The 23,010-nt window shown below is 42.2% G+C and overlaps 2 protein-coding genes across 11 annotated transcripts in view; both read left to right on the top strand.

Moving 5' to 3' along the window:
* The window catches only part of kcp (kielin cysteine rich BMP regulator), a 39,643-nt gene extending 26,639 nt beyond the window's left edge, over window positions 1-13,004 (top strand). For 2 of the 3 annotated variants that reach the window (XM_061774247.1, XM_061774249.1), the window contains 15 exons: window positions 91-173; window positions 248-341; window positions 1,521-1,694; window positions 1,779-1,861; window positions 2,275-2,395; window positions 3,600-3,682; window positions 3,769-4,044; window positions 4,141-4,243; window positions 4,325-4,467; window positions 8,315-8,487; window positions 8,558-8,669; window positions 10,287-10,388; window positions 10,450-10,614; window positions 11,557-11,857; window positions 12,239-13,004. In XM_061774247.1, the coding sequence (XP_061630231.1) occupies window positions 91-173; window positions 248-341; window positions 1,521-1,694; window positions 1,779-1,861; window positions 2,275-2,395; window positions 3,600-3,682; window positions 3,769-4,044; window positions 4,141-4,243; window positions 4,325-4,467; window positions 8,315-8,487; window positions 8,558-8,669; window positions 10,287-10,388; window positions 10,450-10,614; window positions 11,557-11,857; window positions 12,239-12,459 (2,234 nt within the window). In that variant the 3' untranslated portion in view covers window positions 12,460-13,004. The remainder of the gene's footprint in view (window positions 1-90; window positions 174-247; window positions 342-1,520; window positions 1,695-1,778; window positions 1,862-2,274; window positions 2,396-3,599; window positions 3,683-3,768; window positions 4,045-4,140; window positions 4,244-4,324; window positions 4,468-8,314; window positions 8,488-8,557; window positions 8,670-10,286; window positions 10,389-10,449; window positions 10,615-11,556; window positions 11,858-12,238) is intronic. The other variant, XM_061774248.1, reaches the window with a different exon arrangement.
* Window positions 13,005-13,670: 666 nt separating this feature from the next.
* Window positions 13,671-23,010, top strand: part of LOC133478320 (uncharacterized) — a 12,059-nt gene continuing 2,719 nt past the window's right edge. Inside the window, exons 1-14 of one of the 8 annotated variants that reach the window (XM_061774251.1) lie at window positions 13,671-13,910; window positions 15,502-15,594; window positions 16,152-16,298; window positions 16,385-16,458; window positions 17,921-18,096; window positions 18,181-18,319; window positions 19,099-19,206; window positions 19,289-19,408; window positions 19,482-19,590; window positions 20,298-20,418; window positions 20,507-20,691; window positions 20,761-21,037; window positions 21,736-22,070; window positions 22,144-22,302. In XM_061774251.1, coding sequence (XP_061630235.1) covers window positions 13,791-13,910; window positions 15,502-15,594; window positions 16,152-16,298; window positions 16,385-16,458; window positions 17,921-18,096; window positions 18,181-18,319; window positions 19,099-19,206; window positions 19,289-19,408; window positions 19,482-19,590; window positions 20,298-20,418; window positions 20,507-20,691; window positions 20,761-21,037; window positions 21,736-22,070; window positions 22,144-22,302 — 2,163 coding nt within the window. In that variant the 5' untranslated portion in view covers window positions 13,671-13,790. The remainder of the gene's footprint in view (window positions 13,911-15,501; window positions 15,595-16,151; window positions 16,299-16,384; window positions 16,459-17,920; window positions 18,097-18,180; window positions 18,320-19,098; window positions 19,207-19,288; window positions 19,409-19,481; window positions 19,591-20,297; window positions 20,419-20,506; window positions 20,692-20,760; window positions 21,038-21,735; window positions 22,071-22,143; window positions 22,303-23,010) is intronic. The other 7 variants (XM_061774254.1, XM_061774256.1, XM_061774255.1 and 4 more) reach the window with 7 other exon arrangements.

Here is a 23,010-nt window from a genome sequence, read left to right as displayed (position 1 = left end):
CATTTGTTGGGGGGGGGAAATGACAATGGTTACTATGACTCCATTTAAAAGTGTGAACCAAGTATACAGAATGTGTTGTTGTGCTGTGAGGATGTATGCTGGATGGACAGGAGTACAGTGACGGACAGACGTGGACGCTGATGTCAAACCACTGCTCCACGTGCACATGTCAGGTGGGAATTCTTGTCCCTTCCCGCCACTAAAATGGCAGAAAATTCACAGGGCTGACGTGTTGCATATGTTACAGGCTGGAGAGGTGCAGTGTTCCACTCCACAGTGTCCCGAGCTGGCTTGCATGCATCAGCTGACCGAGCCGACGGCCTGCTGTCCTCGCTGCAGAGGTAAACGCCAGCACATGGTCACCAACACACACTGGGGGGAAATAACAAGTACAAATATGAGCCTATTTTGACCAAGTTGTTGTCGTCGTAATACTGGAGACCAGTTTTGGTCTCGAGACTGTTCTCAAGACCATATTTTGAAGATCTTCTTCTCTTACTCAATGTTAATTCAATTTGGCCTTCTCAACCACAAAGACCTCAGATGTTGTAAAACAACACGCAAAAGAAAACACTGGGCTGTGCAGATTCTGCAGTCTTGAACTCATTGAAACGGCAGGGACCCTGTGGAACTTTAGCCTGCATCTCGATACAAAGCGTAAACACTTTAACTGTAAGTAACACCAGCGAATCGAATTTTGTCTTTCTGAGATGAATATTTCAGGAAACAGGTTTTATTTCCACTTTAAATTGCCTTTATTTAACAGACATATATTATACTTTAGCTTTAGCTTATTCAAATTAAATTCAATTGGCTATTTTTTCACCTTTTATACCATTAGCAGCACTGGTAAACTAGCTTTACGCTCGTTGACACACGTGAAAACACACACGGCTTCTTATAAACGTTGCCATCAGACACAGTTGTTTTGCCTGTCTTTCTTGGTCTGGATCACTACAAAATAAGATACACTATATTGCCTAAAATACATGTATATTCGCTCACCTGCCTTGACTCACATATTAATTTAAGTGGTATCCCATTCCTAATCCAAAGAGTTTAATATAACATCGGTCAACCCTCTGCAGCTATAACATCTTAAACTCTTGTGGGAAGGCTTTCCACAAGTGTTTATGGGAATTTATGACCATTTTTCCAGAGGCATATTTATGAGGTCACACACTGATGTTGGATGAAAAGGCCTGGCTCTCAGTCTCCATTCTAATTCTTTCAAAAGTGTTCTACAGGGTTGAGGTCTGGATTGTGCAGGCCAGTCAGTTTCGTCCATATCCAATTTTATCATCCGTGAACCTTGATTTGTGCACTGATGCACAGACATGTTGGAACAGGAAGGGGCCATCTCCAAACTTTTCCCACAAAGCTGGAAATGTCCAAAATCTCTTGGAATGCTGAAGCATTGAGAGTTCCTTTCACTGGAGTTCCCTTCAGAGGCTCATATTTTCCTTCCCACCGCTTGCAGCACGGTAAGATGAAGCTGTCACATGTCTGTCTACTGCCAGGTTGTATGTACGACGGAGGCAAGTATGCGGAGGGAAGCAGCTGGTTCGCCGACTCGTCCCACTGCCGCAGCTGCATGTGTGTGGACGGCGTGACGACCTGCTCTGAAGTTCACTGCCTCTCCCCGTGCAGCAACTTCATCAAAGTGCCAGGAGAGTGCTGCCCCGTGTGCGCCGGTAAGACAACTCAGTCGAGTAAACGAGATGATCTGCTATCTTGTGGTGTTTTACTGTGTTATGGGCTTTTTTGGGGGGGGGGAGACTGTGTGTTTGAGGGCAGGGTGTATGGCCCAGGAGACAGCTTCCATCCGGCTGGAGACCCCTGCCAGGTCTGCACTTGTGAGGTAGGAAAAGACATGGAGATTTTAATACCACTCTCTAGTTTATGTGGGTCATCTCAGAATTGGAGGACACTTCTTACAAACAGTCAATTTGCTTTTGTCAATTTTTATGTTTTCAAGAAAAACAGATACTTATCATCATATAATTTGATTTGTCCAGCTCAAACATCAATAGACCATCTTTTTAATGATATATTTTATTTATCATATATTTTACTGTTTTTTTTTTACAAACAGTTTTTTTCAAAATTTGATGATCATTTCAAGGAATTAAGAATGGAAAATTCTGCTTGCAGCTTGCTTTGAATTGTCTTGGTGTTCAATACTGTTCGAGACACCTTGTGAAAAGTAGCAGACTGTCCTTTGTGGTAATTATAGAAATTGTAATAAGTAACGCAAACTGTGTGTGAATTCAGGTGATGCCAGACGGAGAGCAGCACCTGCGATGTTACCGTAAACAGTGTCCCAGTCTGGTGGACTGTCCCAAGAACAACATCTTGTTCTCTGGACCCGACGCCTGCTGTCCTGTCTGTGCACGTCAGTAGTAGCAGAACAATACAAATTAGACTACGAATGAACACCTGATATTGATATGCAGCCACAAGAAAAAACATGTGAACCCTTTTAAATTACCTGCATTTCTAAATTGGACATAAAGTGTGATCTGATCTACATCTACAGGAAGTCACAACGAAAGACTAAATAGTTTAAACTAAAACCACGTAACCATGATATGTTTCACAATTTTTACCAAATGTTAATGCAGGGTGGGAAAATAATGAATCTTAGGATTTAATAAGTGGTTGAGCCTCCTTTGGCAGCAATCAAACTTGTGGTTGCAGATCACGCATGCAAAAGTGTCAGAAGGAATTATTGGACCATTCTTTTTCCTTTTTTTTCTTCACACACTCGAGTGGTGAACTTTCTTTTTTACGGACAGTCTGTCTTACTGAGGACTGATTAACATCAAAGCTTTTGGAGATAATTTTGTAACCCCTCCTAGCTTCCATTCATCCATCCATCCATTTTCTGAGCCGCTTCTCCTCACTAGGGTCGCGGGCGTGCTGGAGCCTATCCCAGCTGTCATCGGGCAGGAGGCGGGGTACACCCTGAACTGGTTGCCAGCCAATCGCAGGGCACATAGAAACAAACAACCATTCGCACTCACATTCACACCTACGGGCAATTTAGAGTCTCCAATTCATGCATGTTTTTGGGAAGTAGGAGGAAACCGGAGTGCCTGGAGAAAACCCACGCAGGCACGGGGAGAACATGCAAACTCCACACAGGCGGGGCCAGGGATTGAACGCTCTAACCAGTCGTCCACCGTGCCGCCCCTCCTAGCTTCATTCAATTTAAAAGCTTAGAGCTTTTTTGTTCAAGGAATGGTTCACATTGGGCATTGCTTTTTGAGAATGAAAAACTCAAAACTGCTGTTTTGCTTAATTGTAAAAAAATGTGGCGTGTCTGAAACGGATTAATGGCATCTCAAATCATTTCATTGGGGGGAAACGGAATTTATACACAAGTAAATTGAGTTACCAGCTTGGTCACAGAAGAAATAAAACTCTTAAGTCAAGGTGTGTTTGTGAAATATTAGTTTATGTAAACTGTGTTTATCTATTGCTTTGACTAAGATGATCAGATCACATTTTAGGACCAATTTACAGAAATCCGGTTAATTCCAAAGGGTTCACTTGAGACTTTGTGTGTGTGTGTGTGTGTGTGTGTGTGTCCCCAGAGCCTCTCAGTAACTGCACTCCTACGCTGATTGGCAATGAGGTGCTGGCTACAGACAACCCCTGTTTCACCTGCCAGTGCAGGGTAACGTATCACAACCGAATACAACGCAATGTGCATATTTTGACATTGTTTTGCAGTGTGTGTGTGTGTGTGTGTGTTTTGTACAGGATCTAACATGGACGTGCCTGCATCGAGGCTGCCTCCCCCTCACTTGTCCTCCCAGTGAGCAGTTCACCCCTCCAGACTCATGCTGCCCTGTGTGCAAAGGTGACATCACTGGAACACCCTCCCCTTCTCCATCTCTCGTTGAACACTTTTGTTTAAGATTACGCTGGCTTGCCGCTCATGCTGCAGAATGTGTGATCGAGGGTCAGAACCGACGCGTGGCGAGCGGCAGCAGTTGGACGGACAGCGACGACAACTGTGTCACTTGCACCTGTAATGTAAGTCGCACCATGCATAGGGTTGCAAAAAATTAACTAATCTCCTTGTGTGTGTCTGTATGTGTGTGTGTGTGTGTGTGTGTGCGTGTTATTTAGTTGGGCTACATTGAGTGCAGCATTGAGGATTGTTCATCCGCACCTTGTCCCGATGGTCAGAAACAAGTGAAGTTACCAGGGAAATGCTGCCATGAATGTCAAGGTAACACAACCAGCCAGCTGCTGAGTGTGTTGGCAAAGATTCTATTATATGTAACTGTGTGTGTGTGTGTGTGTGTTGTAGACTGGGGCGTGTCGTGTGTGCACCAGGGCACGGTGTACCTGTCCAACGAGCAGTGGCAGGTGGACGAATGCACCGGCTGCACGTGTATGTCTGGAGACGTGCACTGTCACAGTGAACGCTGCCCTCCCCTTACTTGCAATACGGTCAGTCAATGCGAAAAGACAGTGAACCCTCGCTATTCGCAAGGTAGGGACCAAGACCCAGGGTTCCTATGCAAGTATAGAAAAGTATGGAATTTGATTTCCTGAACTTCCGCATCTGGAAAAGTACAGAAAATGGAAACAATTGTGTCGAAAAATATTCGTTTCCAAGACTGTGACAATAAGCTGTATTTTCTAAAACAAAAAATTATGAATATAAAAAAAAAAATACTAATAAAAAAATCGATCGATACGTGTTTTTTTAAGGTGCTTGGAAGCACAGCTAACAATGCACACAGTAGTATACAATGGTTTGGGTGAAAACTTGATTCTGATTGGCTGAAAAACACCCTTCGAACATATCAAATAGTTCATGTCTAAACATTGTTCCAAATTAACGCGCAGCACCCTTAGTCGTCAGAGTATACGAGCAAACGTGGTAACCTGACACTGTCAGATTATTTGATAAGTAAACGTGGAGTACTCTGAGGACACAAATGAGCAAATTTAAAACAACGACTGATTTAATCGGCGGCACGGTGATGACTGGTTAGAGCGTCTGCCTCACAGTTCTGAGGACCGGGGTTAAATCCCCAGCCCCGCTTGTGTGGAGTTTGCATGTTCTTCCCGTGCCTGCGTGGGTTTTCTCCGGGCACTCCGGTTTCCTCCCACATCCCAAAAACATGCATGGTAGGTTAATTGACGACTCGAAATTGCCCGTAGGTGTGACTGTGAGTGTGATTGGTTGTTTGTTTGTTTGTAAGTGCCCTGCGATTGGCTGGCAACCAGTTCAGGGTGTACCCCGCCTCCTGCCCGATGACAGCTGGGATAGGCTCCAGCACGCCCGCGACCCTAGTGAGGAGAAGCGGCTCAGAAAATGGATGGATGGATGATTTAATCATTTAGTTTATTTGGTGATTCAAAGAAGGGTTTCAAAACAGAGTTAGGATTTCAAATTAGGGTTTAAAAACAAGGTTAGTGTTTTAAATTACAGTTTGAAAACAGGGTTAGGGTGTCAAAGTAGGGTTTCCAATTAGGGTTTAAAAACAATGTTAGGGTTTCAAAGTAGGGTTGCAAGACAGGGTTAGAGTTTCAAAGTAGGGTTTAAAAACAGGGTTAGGGTTTCAAATTAGGGTTTAAAAACAGCGTTAGGGTTTCAAGGTAGGGTTTTAAAACTGGATTAGGGTTTCAAATTACGGTTTTAAAACAGGGTTAGGGTTTCAAAGTTGAGTTTTAAAACAGTGTTGGGGTTTCAAATTAGTGTTTAAAAATAGTGATAGTGTTTCAAAGTAGAGTTTCAAAACAGGATTAGGGTTTCAAATGAGGGTTTCAAAACAAGGTAACGTTTCAAATTAGGGTTTCATAACACGGTTAGGGTTTTAAAGTTGGGTTTTAAAAGAGGGTTAGGATTTGAAATTAGGGTTTAAAAACAGGGTTAGGGTTTCAAATTACAGTTTTAAAAAAGGGTTAGGGTTTCAAATTAGGATTTCAAAACAGAAGTAGGGTTTGCAAACAGGGTTAGGGTTTTAAATAAGGGTATCAAAACAGAATCAGAATCAGAATTATCTTTATTCGCCAAGTATGTCCAAAAAAACACACAAGGAATTTGTGTACGACAACAGACAGTCAATTGACAGAGAACACTTTTGAGACATAAAGACATTGACAAAAAAATAAATAATTGCTCACTGAGCAATAAAGGGTTGCTAGTTGTCTGGTAATGCCGGTACATTTTTTTTTTTTTGAAAATTGTGCAAAAGGTCCTCTAGCACTTAGAGCAGTTCAAATGACTAATATTGCAATAGTCCGGTGCAATGACCATTCTGCAAAGGGCGCCGAGACTTCAAGGATGGTATACGGTTTAAAGTGACGAGTAGTGCGATAATCTGGGACAATGTTGATTGTGCAAATGTTGCAGATACTCCTCAATCAGTGTGCAAATGGAGCAGATGCTACTCTGGCATGCGTGGCCAGTATTGGTCAACAACAGATATGCAAATAGTGCAGCCTGGCGAGACTATGACAGTGAGTGCACGAGTAATATACAGAAATGTGACAACAAACTCAAGTCAAAAAATTGCCAGCATGTTGTAATGGAATTGTAGGTTAGGTGTTTAAGAAGTTGATCGCAAGAGGGAAGAAGCTGTCTGCTAGTTCTAGTTTGCATTGATCGGTAGCGCCGACCTGAGGGAAGGAGCTGGAAGTGCTGGTGACCGGGATGTGGAGGGTCCGAGAGGATTTTGCACGCTCTTGTCTTAGTTCTGTCAGCGTGCAAGTCCTCAAGGTTGGGTAGGGGGGTACCGACAATCCTTTCAACAGTTTTGATTGTCCGTTGCAGTCGGAGTTTTTCGTTTTTTGTATCAGCACCAAACCAGACTGTGATGGAAGAACACAGGACTGATTCGATGACTGCTGTGTAGAATTGCCTCAGCAGCTCCTGTGGCAGGCCGTGCTTTCTCAGAAGACGCAGGAAGTACATCCTCTGCTGGGCCTTTTTGAGGATGGAGTTGATGTTGGTCGCCCACTTCAGGTCCTGAGAGACTGTAATTCCCAGAAACTTGAAGGTCTCGACGGTTGACACAAGGCAGCTGGACAACGTGAGGGGCAGCTGTGGCGAAGGATGCCTCCTGAAGTCAACGTTCATCTCTACAGTCTTGAGCGTGTTCAGCTCCAGGTTGTGTCGGCCGCTCAGCTTCCTGTCGATATGCAGACTCGTCACCGTCCTTGATGAGGCCGGTGACAGTGGTGTCATCTGCAAACTTCAGGAGTTTGACAGCCGGGTGGGCTGAGGTGCAGTCGTTCGTGTAGAGCGAGAAGAGCAGCGGAGAGAGGACACAACCTTGGAGCGCCCCAGTGCTGATGCTGCGTGTGGATGAGGTGGTCTCCCCCAGCCTCACCTGCTGTGTCCTGCCCGTCAGGAAGCTGTAAATCCACTGGCAGATGGCGGGTGAGACGCTGAGCTGGAGAAGCTTGGATGAAAGGAGTTCAGGGATGATGCTGTTGAACGTTGAGCTGAAATTCACGAACAGGATCCTCGCGTAGGTCCCTGCACTGTCGAGGTGTTCTAGGATGAAGTGCAGTCCCGTGTTGACTGCATCATCCGCAGACCTGTTCGCTCGGTAGGCAAACTGCAGGGGGTCCAGCAGGGGACCTGTGACGCTCTTGAGGTGGTCCAGCACGAGACGTTCAAATGACTTCATAACCACAGATGTCAAGGCGACAGGCCTGTAGTCATTTAGACCCGAGATTGTAGGTTTCTTGGGGACTGGAATGATGGTGGAGCGTTTGAAACAGGATGGTACTTCGCACAGTTCCAGAGATCTATTGAATATCTGTGTGAAGACTGGCACGAGCTGGTCCACGCAGACTTTGAGGCAGGATGGGGACACATGGTCTGGGCCTGCCGCTTTGTTAATCTTTTGTTGTTTGAAGATGCGTCTCACATCCTGTTCGCGGATGGTTAACGCAGAAGTCGGTGGTGTGATAGTGGTCGGTGGTGCGGCTGGGTGGGTGTGGGGTGTGAAAGTGTCCTTTTCAAATCTGCAGTAGAAGGTATTCAAGTCGTTGGCTAGTGTGCTATTAGGGTAGGTAGTTAGGAAGTAGGGTTCGAAAACAGGGTTAGGTTTTCAAATCAGGGTTTTATAACAGTGTTAGTGTTTCAAATTGACAAAGAGAAAAGCATTCTTTTAAAATGATTGACCATTTAAAAATAAATAAAAATGTAAATAAAGTATCATGGAGATTGGCCCATCGGTGAGGGTTTACGCTGATTAGGCACATCTGCAGTCTCATCACTAACTTCATTGTGTGTGTGTGTGTGTGTGTGTGTGTGTGTGTGTGTGTGCGCTAGGATGAGATGCTGTCAGTGGTGCCAGGCTTGTGCTGCCCTCACTGCCTCCCCCGGCCGGCCACGTGCATCGCGTTCGGCGACCCTCACTACCGCACCTTTGACGGGCGCATGCTCCACTTTCAGGGAGCGTGCACCTACGTCCTGGCGCAGGACTGCAAGGGCGGAGACTTCAGGTCAGAGGGTCGCCATGGCAACGGGAGAAGCGCGTGACACTTCAGTGACGTCTTTCCTCTGCTTTTCAAGCATCCACGCCACGAACGAGGACCGCGGTCGTCAAGGTGTGTCGTGGACCAAAGAGGTGACTGTCTTCATTGGTGATGTCACAGTGTGGCTGCTGCAGGATTGGCTCGTAAAGGTTTGTTCAGAAAAAATAGAGAGGAAGTGGAAAACTTCAACCTCCCAATGCAGAAACATCACGTGTTCCCCCCCGCAATTGAAAACAGCTCATTGGCATCTAAATAAAAGCCAAAGGTTAGACTAAGTCACATGTCGTCCTTCAAGTTTCAAGCAAGTCCCAAGTTACTGTGACCAAATTAAGGCAAGTCAAGTCGATCCGACTAAATTTCAAGCAGGCCAAGTCATTTTTTAGGTAAAATCATATAATCTGGCGCAGTCACAACATACATTTGCACATTCGCCATTTTGCACTTATGCGTTAGTTATCAATCCTAATCATGCAGCCTCCAAATTTTGTGTTACTTTATTGTCTTCTCTATCAAACACACAACCCATAAACATGAAACTCAGTTGATGTTATGCCAGCTATAGGTGTACTAAACTGCTACTGTAGTACTGTCTTTGTGGGTTTTAAAATGACGGATGAAATTCAATATCGTAGTTCTTGTGTAGCTTATCTTTGAGTTGCAAACCTTGCATGTTCCCATTCTTTTTCACAATTTTAACTAAAACATCATCCTTGAATTTAAATTTAATCATCGTCAGCTCTCTTTCCATGATACCGCCTCCCCTCAATTCAACGCAGCAAGATGGCACCAGATGGTGCCCAAGTAATATTTTTATGTTTTACATTGGCTTTGGCATGACCACAAAAGCAGCAAATGGGTGAAAATTTTAGTAAATAACAGAGGTTAGGTCCCCCCCCCCCCCCCTCTCCCCCAAAAATCCACAAATAAGCAAACACCAAACTGCAAATATGTTGGAGTTCACTGTACAGTGGAACCTCGATTTAACGGACTAATATGGGGAAGGGGTCCTCTGGTAAATCAGATTGTCCATTAAATTGCAGCATTTATTTGTGGCCTAAAATCACCAGTACAATACAACATTATTGTTTTGTACTTTTTTTTGTGGGCTAAATACAACTAATACAGAACAAAATGATTATAAATAAATATAAACAAAACTTTAAAATGTTTGAAAAGTTTTAAAGTGTATCCAAACTTACCTCACTGGTGCATGAAAGGGGCGATTCTTAAAATTCTAACGGTCCGTTAAATCCCAAGTCCATTAAATTAGGGTCTGTTAAATGGAGGTTCCACTCTACTACAATATGTACAGTAATTACATTTTATAAAACCAGTTAATTTCTTTATATTCTCTTTGATTATGTTTTTATACATCTTTATTAAAAACACAAAAACAGTGGTGTGTTTTTTGGGGCTGATATGGATTAATGGTATTTCAATGATAATTTGATTTGCCAGCCAAGTAAAACTAATGACTAGCTTGGCCACGGAATGAATTAACCTCGTAGGTCAAGGTACTGCTGTATTCTGCTTTTAACAAACCTTATTAACGCTGCTCCTCCCTTTTTTTTTTTTTTTATAACAAATGCTAAAGAAAAAGCCAGGCATACACAATCTGTTGATGCTCACTGAAGTTGAAATATGAATTATTTGAAGCCCGTTTTGGGTCTGATTCTGATTCGTACGACTTGAAAGTGATTCGGACTTTGATGGTACCACCGTGTGTCCCCGGGGTGATGATTGTCTTGCCCAACTGTGCTCCTCAGGTAGACGACGAGACGGTGACGTTGCCGTTCCTCAGAGAACCGTACATCTACGTGGAACGGAAGGCCAACAGCATCCTGCTCAACACCAATATCGGCCTCAAGGTCTGTTCTTGTAATATTTGGAGATGAACGACGCACGGTATTCAAGCTCGCTGGTGTCCAGGTGCTGTGGAACGGCCGTTCCCACCTGGAGGTTAGCGTTCCAGGCTCCTACAAGGGACACACCTGCGGCCTCTGTGGAAACTTCAACAACTACCACCAGGATGACCTGCGCATGCCCAGCGGACAGATAAGCCTGTCGGAAGCGGACTTCGGCAACAGCTGGCGGGTAAAACAAAAAAAAAAGTATTCAAAGTATGTGAGGGAGGCCAAGTATTTTATTTTTGTTACAGACTGAAAACATTTGGCTTTGACATCAAAATGTATTATTATTCAAACAATAAAAAACAATAAGCAGTTTCAGATTTGGCTCTTGACTGTGACGACGACATTTTCTTTAGTCTCACATTCTGGACAAAAATGTCCTTTTCCCTCTAAATTTTGACTTTTGGATCGTTAGACGAACTCTATGTGAGGCCAATTCTTTAAATTTTGCTGTACACGAACAACATTTAGCTTTGACAAACATACTGATTATTATTCAAATAAACACTGAATGTCTGCTCAGTCCTCAATTGGGTTGGATTTTGTCTATGAAGACTACATTTTTACTAGTTCGAGGGGTAACCAACATGAAAACCAGAGAGAGCGCTGTCTTTGAGTGGAAAAAAGAAGAAACTTGGAATCATATCTTTATCTTAAAAGGACGTTCATATATTTAGATAGTTATTTTAATCTCATTAAAAAATAACATAAAATTAGATGGGGTTTTTTCCTACAAATATGTTGCTGTTAAAAAAATATTTTTTGGTGATGACTAAGATGTCGAGACAATTTATTTATTTATTTTTTAAACAACCCTGGCTAACAAGGTAACCACTCGTGCCTAATTTCCTTTATTTTCTCAAAAATCTTTTAGTTTTCACACAATTTTGCAAACCAGGACACAATCAAAAAACATACAATAACTACAAATCTTTATGCATCTTCATGTGTTTATGATACTGTATATGTACCATCAAAGTTGTTCAACAAAACAGTCAGGTTTCAATAATGAATGAATAATAAAATAAAAACATTTTCACAAAAAATACAATAATAATAGAAATATAATTTAATAATGATTAAATAAAATGTTCCATGCTAACGAAATGCTTTTTTGTAAACATAGGTGACAAACGGAAGTCGCTCCCTCGCTTCTTGCCGCCCGGGCGAGGACGTGGACCCCTGCAAGCAGGCGGGCTACCACGCCCGCAAAAGCGCCAACGCTCGCTGCAAGGAACTCAAGTCGCCCGCGTTCAGGCCGTGCCACCGCGTGGTGCCTCCCGAGGCCTGGTACGCGGCCTGTGTGTACGACCTGTGCGCTTGCGGGGCCAACACTGACGAGTGTCTGTGCGACGTGCTGGAGGCCTACGCCGGACAGTGTCGGGAGGCCGGGGTGGTCCTGCAGTGGAGGGGACCCTCGCTGTGCGGTGAGTTGCAAAGCTTGGGGGGGTACGAAAAGCAGAAAATGGAGAAGGTGTGGAGTTTTTAGGCATGGGGAATGATCAGGAAAACCCATTTTTATCTAAGAAGAGACTGAGGGCAGCAAGAAAATAGAATGCTGCAGCAAAGTGGAGATTACGGAGTTGTTAGTTTTCCCAGTGGAAAATCCTTCAGTTTTCTCTTAGATAAGATGTGTAACCTAACCACATGTAGATAAACTAACGACTCCGCAGTCTCCGCTTTGTTGCAGAGCTCCGTTTTCCTGTTGCCCTCAAAAGTGGAGGCTACGGAGTCATACTGTACGTTTTGAAAGAAGTGACCCTTAGCAACGTGCACTTCCTGTTGTGTGCGTGTGTTGCGGCCCACAGCGGTGGGCTGCCCGGCGGAGAGGGGCTTCGTGTTCGACGAGTGCGGCCCGCCGTGCCCCGTCACCTGCTTCAACGCGGCCGTCCCGCTGGGGCTGATCGAGAGCCACTGTTTCAAGCCCTGCGTGCCCGGCTGCCAGTGCCCCGCCGGCCTGGTGCTGCACAACAACCGTTGCGTCCATCCCAGCAAGTGCCCCAAGATCATCCACGGCAACCAGTCGTGACACTTTCAGTCAGACGACAAAAGACTGCAGTCGACATCCTTGAAGCGATCCATTTTCTAAAGCTCTTATCCTCACTAGGCTCTCTTTGCTGACTTCTGGCCGAGAGGCAGGGTACGCCCTGGACTGGTGGCCAGCCAATCGCAGGGCGCATAGAGACAAACAAGCATTTCCACCTCATGCCGATTGAGAGTCATGCACGTTTTGGGGATGTGCGAGGAAGCCGCAGCACCCAGAACCTCCACTGCAAAGTAGTAACAGGGAGGCCGGAACCGAAATTTAAACCCTGAACCTCAGAACGGTGAGGCAGACTCACCAACCACTACTTCATCGTGCTGCCCGCTTTCAACCGAGTGACTGAATATGCAGTGCCATTTATAGACCACAAGGTGTAATACTTTAACTTGAACGTTCACTTTGTTTTTGTTTTTTAACACACATTTCTAAAATATGGTGTTTATATACTGTGTTCCAAATGGACATACGTGTTCTTCAAGCACATTATCTCAGGTTGTTGTTGAATGAATAAAGTTCTTACTGCTAATGTCCATTGTCTATGAATTATTATTATTATTATTATTATGTAGTATAGTAAGGTATTATGCTCAGGTGCATCATACAGTGCATCTGCAAATTACTGACAGTGCTTCACATTGTGTTATTCCAAAATTGATTCATTTTCCCCCCTCACAATTCTACATGCAACACCAAGATGTGAGAGGTTTTTGTTTCTTTAAGATATTTGCAAATGTATAATAAAGAAATCACATGTGCATACACCTGTCTATATATGCCCCCACAGTTGACGCCAATGGAATTGTTTTAGATGTCCAATCCAAGACGGGATTGTTTCAAGGCAGAGATGTGGGGAAGGCTACAGGAACAATTCTCAAAGGTTCAGAACCACAAGGACTCTTGCTAGAGCTGGCCCCCCATCAAAGCTACGCAATCGGGAGAGAAAGCTCCCCGTACATCCTGATTGAGCTTGAAAGATGGTGCAAAGGTGAACGGGCCGAACTGCCCAAAGGTAACAACAAAATATGGAGGAAAAAGAATACTTCTGTATATGGGATTGTTTTTTTTTTCATTTATAATAAATGTGCACAAAAAAAACCTAATTTATCCCCTTTGTAACTAAGCCTATAATGGGGGTGAAGCTCTGCTGCACTGTATTTGTCACTTGATCCTGCTGTCCTCTTGGTGACTGCGGTAACCATAGCAACAGCCTGTATAATTCATAGACTCGCAGGTGTAGCAGTAAGGTTGTTTTTTTTGGGGGGGGGGGTGGGAAGCCTTTGTGTTAGGCTCCATGTTGTCGTTGTTTGTAGGGGTGCATGGCAGCCGCGCACCAGTCTGAAGGAGACTCGTTCTCCGACGAGGACGTGAGTCGGCTGTACTGCAAAGTGTTTCGTGATGCCTGTAGTGTAGATGAAGTGCGCGTGGCTGTGAAGAAGGTAACAACCTACACGTAAACGTGTGTTTGGAAGGGAAACCAAAAGAAAAAAGTCGCAACATTTCCACTTCAATCCTGTAATTTTTTAGTTTTTTTTTCAATCTCAAAACATTCTGAATTTATTCTTTTAATATTATGAAAAACTATCTAGTAATGTTGCGAGTTTTTTTTTTCCAAAAATTATTACAATGTTATTAGCTTGTATTCTTGCAAAGTTACCAATTTATTCATGTAATATTACTATTATTTTCTTATTTTTGCAGTATGATGATTTTCTATCTTGTATAATTACTTTTTCACAAAATTTATTTTGGTAAATTATTGCATCAATGTTTTATTTTTTTCTATACTATGAATTTTTCTCATAAAGTGACATTTTGTAATATTACAATTACTTTCCCATTACATTGTGACTTTATTTTTCGTTAAATTACTACTTTATGCTCGTAAAATTACAACTTTATATTTTTGCAATATTATTATAGCTTGTCTTTATTCTTGTAAGGTTAAAAAAATATTTTGACAATATTACAAGTATTTCTGTCATTACAAATACATTTTTTCAATATTATACATTTTTCTCATAAAAGTGCCTATTAATGCTGGTGATATTAAAATTATTTTGTTGTTATATTGCAACTCTATTTTTGCAATATTAGTATTTTTAATTAAATTACATCTTTATTCTTGTAGCATAATTACTGCACATAATGTTACAATACGTTTTTGTTATATTACAAATTTATTTTTGCAATTTGACATTAACTGTAAAATTACAACTTGATTCTCATAAAATTATGATTTTATTTATACAGTATTAGTATTTTGCTATAGAATTACCATTATTCTTGTAATATTACAATTATTTTTATATTACAATTTTCTTCTTGTAGAATTACCTGTTAATTCTTGTAAAATTATTTTCATAAAATTGAAAACAAATGTTCATAATATTGTGGGTTTGCTTTTGCAATATTTGTATTTTTTTCCTTCATAAAAAGTATGAGTTAATTCACGTAAGATTACAATTATTTTGCTATATTATAATTAGCATTTTTGTAACATGACTTTTTGTTAAAAAAATATACACGCTTATTCTTGTTAAATTAAAAACATCATATTTCGATTTATTTTATATATTGATTTATTTATTTTTTTCCCTGTAAAATTAAGCTGTAATTGTATAACACTACAATCATGTTCTCATTAGATTACAACTTTATTTTTGAAATGTTATAACTTATTATTGAATGTAACTTTAGTCTTTTAATGTAAAAATATAAAATAGGATGGGATACAAGAAATTATAACATAGCGAGTATTTTTTCAATATTAGCATTTTTATTCTGACAATTGTTTTCTTGCTGTGACACGATTTTATGTTCAATGGTTTCTGGGAACTGCTCAAGATGTTTGTTTGCTGGAGTAACAACAACATCTGGCATTATATAACTCAAAATTATTTTTAAATCTGACTTTTTCATTTAAAAAAAATTCTCATCATATTGCAAAATAGTTTTTAAACATTTTTGTTTCCCCTAAAATTGCAACTTTACTTTTGTAAAGTAACCACAATTGTATCTACCTGTTAGTTTTCAGAAGATGACAGTGAGTGGTCCTGCATTGGTGAGCGTATTTTGGATGGCCTCATAGAAATGAAGAAAATGAAGGAGAAGAAGGAAAAGGTAAATACAGTGGTACTTTGACCTACGACCGAGCTCGTGACTCAATTTAGTCCTACATCAAATCCATTTTTTTCCCCATTGAAATGAATTGAAATGCTCTTAATCCTTTCCAGCCACCCCCACTTTTTTGTTACAATTTTTTGTAATAAAATAGCACTATGTTGTATGAAACCATAATAAAAGTGAATGTAAATAAATAAAGTGGTTATTAAGTGTAATTACTGTACATAGTATTTGTGGATTGGATGTTTGCCTTAAAGGGGTGTGGCATAGTGAATGACTTCAGGAGCTGGAGTCGGGTCGGCGGATAGTCTGCGTGTGAGAGTCTGGGCGTGAGTTGTAGCCTACGGCAGCTCCTTGCGAGTCTTCTCATTCTGTTTTCGTATTTGACTGCCACGTTCATTAATCGGATGGAGTATCTGAAGCTCGCTTAACTCAAATTTTTGCTTGCAACACAGAGCAAAAGAAAAACGACGGTAACTTGAAATAAAAGTTGGGGCACTTGTAAGTCAAGGTACCACTGTATAGAAATTGATTGCATCGTGCATTGACTTAAGAGAGACAGAGAGAAACTTGATTGCGTTCAGTCATACTGGGAACTCCCGCTGCTCAATGCGGGACATCTGGACGCGCTGCACCTAAACAACAACACTTCACCTGTCGCTAATGCTTCTGCGCTCAAGTGCGCACACCAACCCACACAGGTGCTTTATGGAATAATAATAGTGCTTATTATGCAAAGTGGTGTATCAGCCATCTTCACGTACTATGGTCAACATCTTCAACACAGAGGAGGACACGGGCGGAAGAAGACATGAGAGGAGTGCGGCGTCTCCAAAAGGCAGCCAGACAGAGCTGGGCCAGGTAGGAAGGTCAAAATATTAGGAACAGCTAACGGTATTATGCCTGAACATTAATGGTGAAAATGTCATGACAGAGAAAGTCTGTATTTCACAACCCCGAGAAACTCACTCAGTCGCGCCGTCGCACACCCTGGAAATGTATTTGTTATTTTTTGGTAAGCCCCCAAAATGTATATATTTTCGAGGTGCTGAACACAACCCCTCAAAAGTCACTCAGTAGGACCACTTGGAAATGTAGAAAAATTTGGCCCCGAAAATATAGGTGTTTTAGTGGTCCCGAACACAACCCCCTAAAAACTCACTCAGTCCTGTTCCTGCAAAGTTAAAAAAAATAATAATAAAAAAATAAAAACATTTAAATTGCCCCTGAAACTATATGTACTCAAAGCTCAATCGCTAGCGCGCCCTGGAAAGTAAGAAAAAAAAAATGCCACAAAGCAAGATTTCCCGTTTGACATGAAATTGGGAGGTCATTATGACTGCATGCACAAATATGCCTCAAGAACCCGTGCCAAGAATTGAACAGGAATTCGGCCGTTTTGCTTTGAAGCAGCCATTTTTGATGAATTCCAGGCAGGACTCGTACTTTGACAAACTCCGACTCGGGGATTAACCCAAACCAGCCCCGAGCCGCTATACGCGGGACGTCACGTGACCAAACCCGGAAAACCGGTTAGCTGACCTTCTTGTGTAAACTACGCTAATAAACATGACTACGATTTCATTACGTGATTGTTTGAAGCCAAACTTTGTTTTCTTTATGGCTGGTGTCTTCGGACAAAAGTTAAATACAGTACATGTATGTCATTTATTTCTAGAAATATGATAGATGTAAACATGAACAAAGACTCAACATCGGATATTGTCATCTTTGGTGGATCTGTGGCGACATTGTAGACGTTTAAAGTCCCTACGGTTGCTTTGTAACGGCCCCGGTTTTGCCGAATGCGGTTGCGCGTGTACCCGATTGAAAGCATAGGTGTCAAACTCAAGGCCCGGGGGCCAGGTCTACGCCAGCCCCATCATTTTCTGTGGCCCGCCAAAGTCAAATCAGGGGTGTCAACTTCGATGATTTTTGCTAAAATATGTTCCAAAATCTCAAATTGTCATATATATTAAATAATAACGTTGAGATATTGTAAGCATTTTTGCTTACCAAACCCCTTTTTACAGTTGAAGAATACTTGAACAAAATTTGATCCTTGACTTTTCATTTCAAAACTAGCTAGCCATCCATTTGTTGTGTATATGTAATACTATGATTAGGTGATGAGACACTCATAGTCATAACAGCCCCCTGAGGGAAGGTTAGGGATGTTGTTCGACACCTCTGATATGTGGGCGCAGCATAGCATCGAGGTTTGATGATCATTTAGAGGATTCGACATGTAAAAACCGAGGTTCACTGCTTGGATTTTTTAAACAACAATTGTGGGGGATCATGCATGTGTGTGTGTTTTCAGACTTGTGACAGAAGGTGTGCAAAGCATACTGGCCTGTCTGTGGCCGGTTCAAAGCCCAGGGGTCAGAGGTGAAGCTTGGGGCTACGTGTCCTATTCAGACATCCTCCTCTTGAACGAAGTCAAGTACGATTTGGTGACTCGTTTGCTTTGCGCTGATATGCTGCAGGAGCACCACAGTGAGGACCAAACGTTATACAAGCCATAGTCCCCCGCCCCCACCCCTCAACCCCCACACACATTTTTGTTGGGTGATGTCACAGGTGTGCATGTGTGGGAGGCTCTGACACCATGGCAACGTGAAAATGAAGAGTTTTGGCTTGAGGAGTTCGCAGACGAAGCTTTGGCGTCCGACGACATGATCGCTTTGGCTGAGCTGCCGGGAGCGTTTACTAGATACAGGTTCCGTTTTCACAGCAAAATAAGCACTGCGACACTGTCTGACATTTCTACTTTATTATTAGAATATCAAGACATCAATTTGTTTTTATATAAACTAGAGCTTTCTTAAGAAGATTAGAAGAAATGAATATTTTTTCCCTTGTAATGCAATTCTTTTCTCGTTATACTGTGGTGTTCTTTTTGCAATAATGCATCTTTTTTTTTGGTAAATGTATTACTTTTTTGTTGTAAAATTACTACTGTATTCTTGGTTATTTTTCTTTTAAAAATCACAATATTGCAGTTTTAGTTTTGCAAAATTCGTAATGTCATATAATATGAAAAGGTTTTTCATCATTATATACCAACAGTTTTTTCGGTGTTAAAACTTACTCGTAAAATTCCGCCTTCGTTCTCATTTTATTCCGATTTTCTGACTGTACTGTATTACAATTTTGTAATGACATTCCACTTTATATTCTCATATCACATCCATCCATTTTCCATACAGCTCATCCTCACTAGGGTCACAGGAGTGCCGGAGCCTACATAATACAAATTGCATCTTTTTTTTCCCCCATAAAAATGTAATTTCTGTAATGTTAGTATTTCTCGTAAAATTACCACTGCATTCTTGTAATACAGTATTGGAAAAATACTAATATAATACAATGAGAGAAAAACAAAATCTATCAGTATTTTTCTCACAGATTTACAGCTTTATTGTGGTAATATTATATCTCCCCCCCTTATTTTGGAATTTTATTGTATCTTGTAATCTGAAACATTCTGTCCTCCAGCGCTTGTCCTGAGTCCAGAGAAGAATGCTTCACAGCAGTTTCTCTCTTGTACAAATTAAACGCTTGTCGTCGACAAGAGAGGGAAGACCTAACAGCCTTAGTTGAGAGGTACAAACAACACTTAAACATTTATTTTTTTTTAAAAATTAAAAATTGGAATGATTCAGTCTTGATTCTTGTGCCTTTACAGGCTGGACAAGGCGAGCCTCAGACTGTTGTGTTTGTACATTCGATCAGCAACACTCAGAGCTCAAAGAGAAAAAACGGCTTTGAGTGCATATTTGGCAGTCAGACAATCCTGGGACGCGTGGTGACATTAACAGCGATTGCATTTTAAACATGACGCTTTTCATGCTGCTCAAGGTCATTCTGTGTCATTGCAGGCCGCGTGTTCACAGTCCATGCAGAGAAGAGCAGGCTGCCGCATTACTACGCAGTGATGACGACGTGCAAGAACACATGACAGACTTCAACTCGCAGTCATCAAAGCAGGTACTGGCTAATACTCGAGAACATTACGATTTCAGGCCAGCGTTCGAGTTTGAGTCCAGGGTTTGGAATTAGGGTTAAGATTTCAATTTAGCGCTTCAGGCCAGAGTTAGGGTTTTAATTTAAGGCAATGATTCTCAAAGTTTGGTACAAGTGCCACTCGTGGTACACAGGTGCCCTCTAGTGGTACAAGAAAGAATCCCTGGCTAAGTACTGATCAGTTGTATTTAACCTTTGAGTTTAAGAAATTTGCATTTAATCGTAAACAACTGTTTGTTTTTAAACATTTCGGTACTATTGTTCTTGAAATTGTATGTGTAATACATCTTAAATGAATGAATCATTATTTAAGTGCAAGTTTTTCCCCCTATACTGTATTAAAGTCTATGATGTACTTAGAAAGTCAAGTATTTTTTTCAGGTGGTACTGGGTCGAAAAAGTTGTAGAACCACTGAGAAACTTAGGTTTCGTTAGGATTAGAGTTTTGAGTTGAGGTTCCAAATGATGGTTTTCCGTCAGGGTTAGGCTTTCAAATAAGGTTTTCAAGTTAGGCTTGCATTTTCCATCTCGGGTTTCCTCAATGGGTTTTTGGGCCAGTCTTAGGGTTGAAATTAAGGTTTGGAGCTAGGACTATAGTCCAATGATTGTTTAGGTATGAATGTATCCAGTCTCTTGTGTTGCTAAACTTCAGACTTTAATGCCGACTGCAGGCATTACTACAGTTGCTAGTGCTGACTCAGCAGCAGGAGAGGACGCAGCTGGTCCGCCTGATACATGGAGTCACTTTGGAGGATGTACGAAAGCCAGCTCCCACAGACTCTCCTAAAACAAGTACTGTGTTTACATTCATATTATCATTTTTAACTGGTTAGCGCACCGCACCTGACCCCTGGGGGGAAAACTCTTTCTCGTCTAATAGGTTGTATAAAGAAGCTGCAACAAATCTGCTCCTCCAGTAAGAATCAACCCCGGTGTGACATCAGCGGACCCCCAACAGAGTGGTCCCAGGGCCAGCTGGAACGAGGTGCCTTGTGTCTCTTGACGCATCTCCTGGAGATCCAGGAGAGGCAAACATCCTCATTCCTTTCGGCACTGTTGGACGAGGTAAAGCGAGCGATGATGTCATCAAAACCAACGACGACAATTTGACTAAAGAATTTGACTCGGTTTAAGAATGAGCATCCCCAAGTGCTGAGACCTGAGTACCAACCCAAACTCCAAGCGGAGCACCTGCACTCCAACCTGCTCCAACTCCTCAATCCAGATGCCCCTGATTCCAATTTGAGCAGTCGGGAGCAAGTTCCACATCAGTCCTGCACTAGTGGACCTGCGGAGGCCCAGAACCTCATTGCCGGACCACGTGGCTCTCAGACAGTAGCCGACGCAATTAGCACACAACTCGGTGGAGTCCAAGCTGAGGATGTACCTGATAAACAGGGTGTCTGCGCAGGTACCACCAACACAATGGGAATTGCCATCGACACACTTTATTAGGTACAGCTGTGCTATCAAATGAGATCCTATACAAGGGATTTACAGTACCAAGGTTTAGGTAAGGGTTTCTGTCAAGGGAAAAATGTTAAGAAATACAAATGAACAAAAACTAGAGATTTCTGGTCTACGAAGTGTTTGTCTCGTTCTCCCGAAGTGAGGTCATACATACGCATATGAACAGACAGTTATCATCTGCCTAATGGAACTGGAGCCCCCCCACCACAAGTTTAGTCTCAGAGCAAAGTAATACCAGAATATCAGCGAGACAGAGAGGAACAAGGTCTGTTTTCTTATCCGCACACTAAAATAAATGTTATAATGAACATTTTACAAGTGCAAAGGCATCCATCCATTTTCTTCCACTCATCCAGAGTCGGATCGCAGGCGCAAAGGCATAGACTTTCCAAAGCTTCACTGAGGGTGAGGTTTAGGGTTTGAGTTAGGCTTTAAATGGGGTTAGGCCTCGGGTTTCAAAATAACGTTAGGGGTTCATTTCATTCTAGGGGTGATCAGCCCTCGGTTTAAAGTTAAGATTCCAGTCAGGGTTTGTTCATTGCAGTCGTATTTACAAAGGCAGTATTTTTGACTGCGGTGTACCTAATAAACTGTCCTGTGAGTGAGTACTCGCGGGTAATATACATTTATTTTTTCTAGGCTGTGGCATGACACTGGGGGGTCTGCCCTATTTGGAGATCTTATGTGTTCCAGATACACTGAGTAAAACCGATGGCAAAGGGGGACAGGATGATGAGGAACAGGACGGCGAGACAAAGAAGCGCAACTGCGAGGAACAGGACTTGCTGATCCCTCTGGCTTGGAGCACACAGCTTGAGGACAACACAGGTCACGAGGGGGCACCTGCACATGCTGTTGATGACCAAATGCAGCCCTGTGGCGAGGGCGCCACAGCCAAACACACACTTGGCGCAAGCCGTGAAGAAGAGTTGAGCAAGCCTCAACCTGCAGAGCAACACTGCGGCCCACAGGAGGTGCGTATGTAAACATATCACCCACCATAAAATACTGCTGGTTGTCATTCTGCTCCTTTTTGATTCACTTTAGCTCCACTTGGAAGAGGGGGCAGATAAAGAAAATGGCCTGCACACAAACCTGGTGCGTGGACAGCAGGCCTTGCTTGACTCTCTGGATGTGAACACAACTGACGAGGACAGAGACATGGCGAAGGATCTTAGAGCTCCTGAGCCCACCGCGCAGGCTACAGTATGTCTCCGGCTAAAATCAAATCCATCAATTAACCGTTAGGCGTTGTCATGGGAGTGGTACCCTAAAACGTTTGGATCATAAACCTAAACTATTACAGCTATATCACAATAATGTACTTTGGAGTCCAATAATCATATACATTAGTGTAGGTAGGAATTTTGTGTTTGAAGAAGTCGAGACGTGATTTAAAAGTACGGCATTTGACCAAACCAACTTTTTCTAGTACAACCCCAATTCCAATGAAGTTGGGACTTTGTGTTAAACATAAATAAAAACAGAATACAATGATTTGCAAATCATGTTCAACCTGTATTTAATTGAATACACTACAAAGACAAGATATTGAATGTTCAAACTGATAAACTTGCTTGTTTTTAGCAAATAATCATTAACTTAGAATTTTATGGCTGCAACACGTTCCAAAAAAGCTGGGACAGGGTCATGTTTACCACTGTGTTACATCACCTTTTCTTTTAACAACATTCAATAAACGTTTGGGAACTGAGGACACTCATTTTTGAAGCTTTGCAGATGGAATTCTTTCCCATTCTTGCTTGATGTACAGCTTCAGCTGTTCAACAGTCCGGGGTCTCCGTTGTCGTATTTTACGCTTCATAATGCGCCACACATTTTCAACGGGAGACAGGTCTGGACTGCGGGCAGGCCAGTCTGGCGACCAGTTCAGGGTGTACCCCGCTTCTCACC

Source organism: Phyllopteryx taeniolatus, chromosome 5 (assembly GCF_024500385.1).
Source record: "Phyllopteryx taeniolatus isolate TA_2022b chromosome 5, UOR_Ptae_1.2, whole genome shotgun sequence".
Taxonomy (NCBI): Eukaryota; Metazoa; Chordata; class Actinopteri; order Syngnathiformes; family Syngnathidae; genus Phyllopteryx; species Phyllopteryx taeniolatus.
Note: the sequence above shows the minus strand (reverse complement) of the source record. Positions and strands in the feature narration are given on the sequence as shown.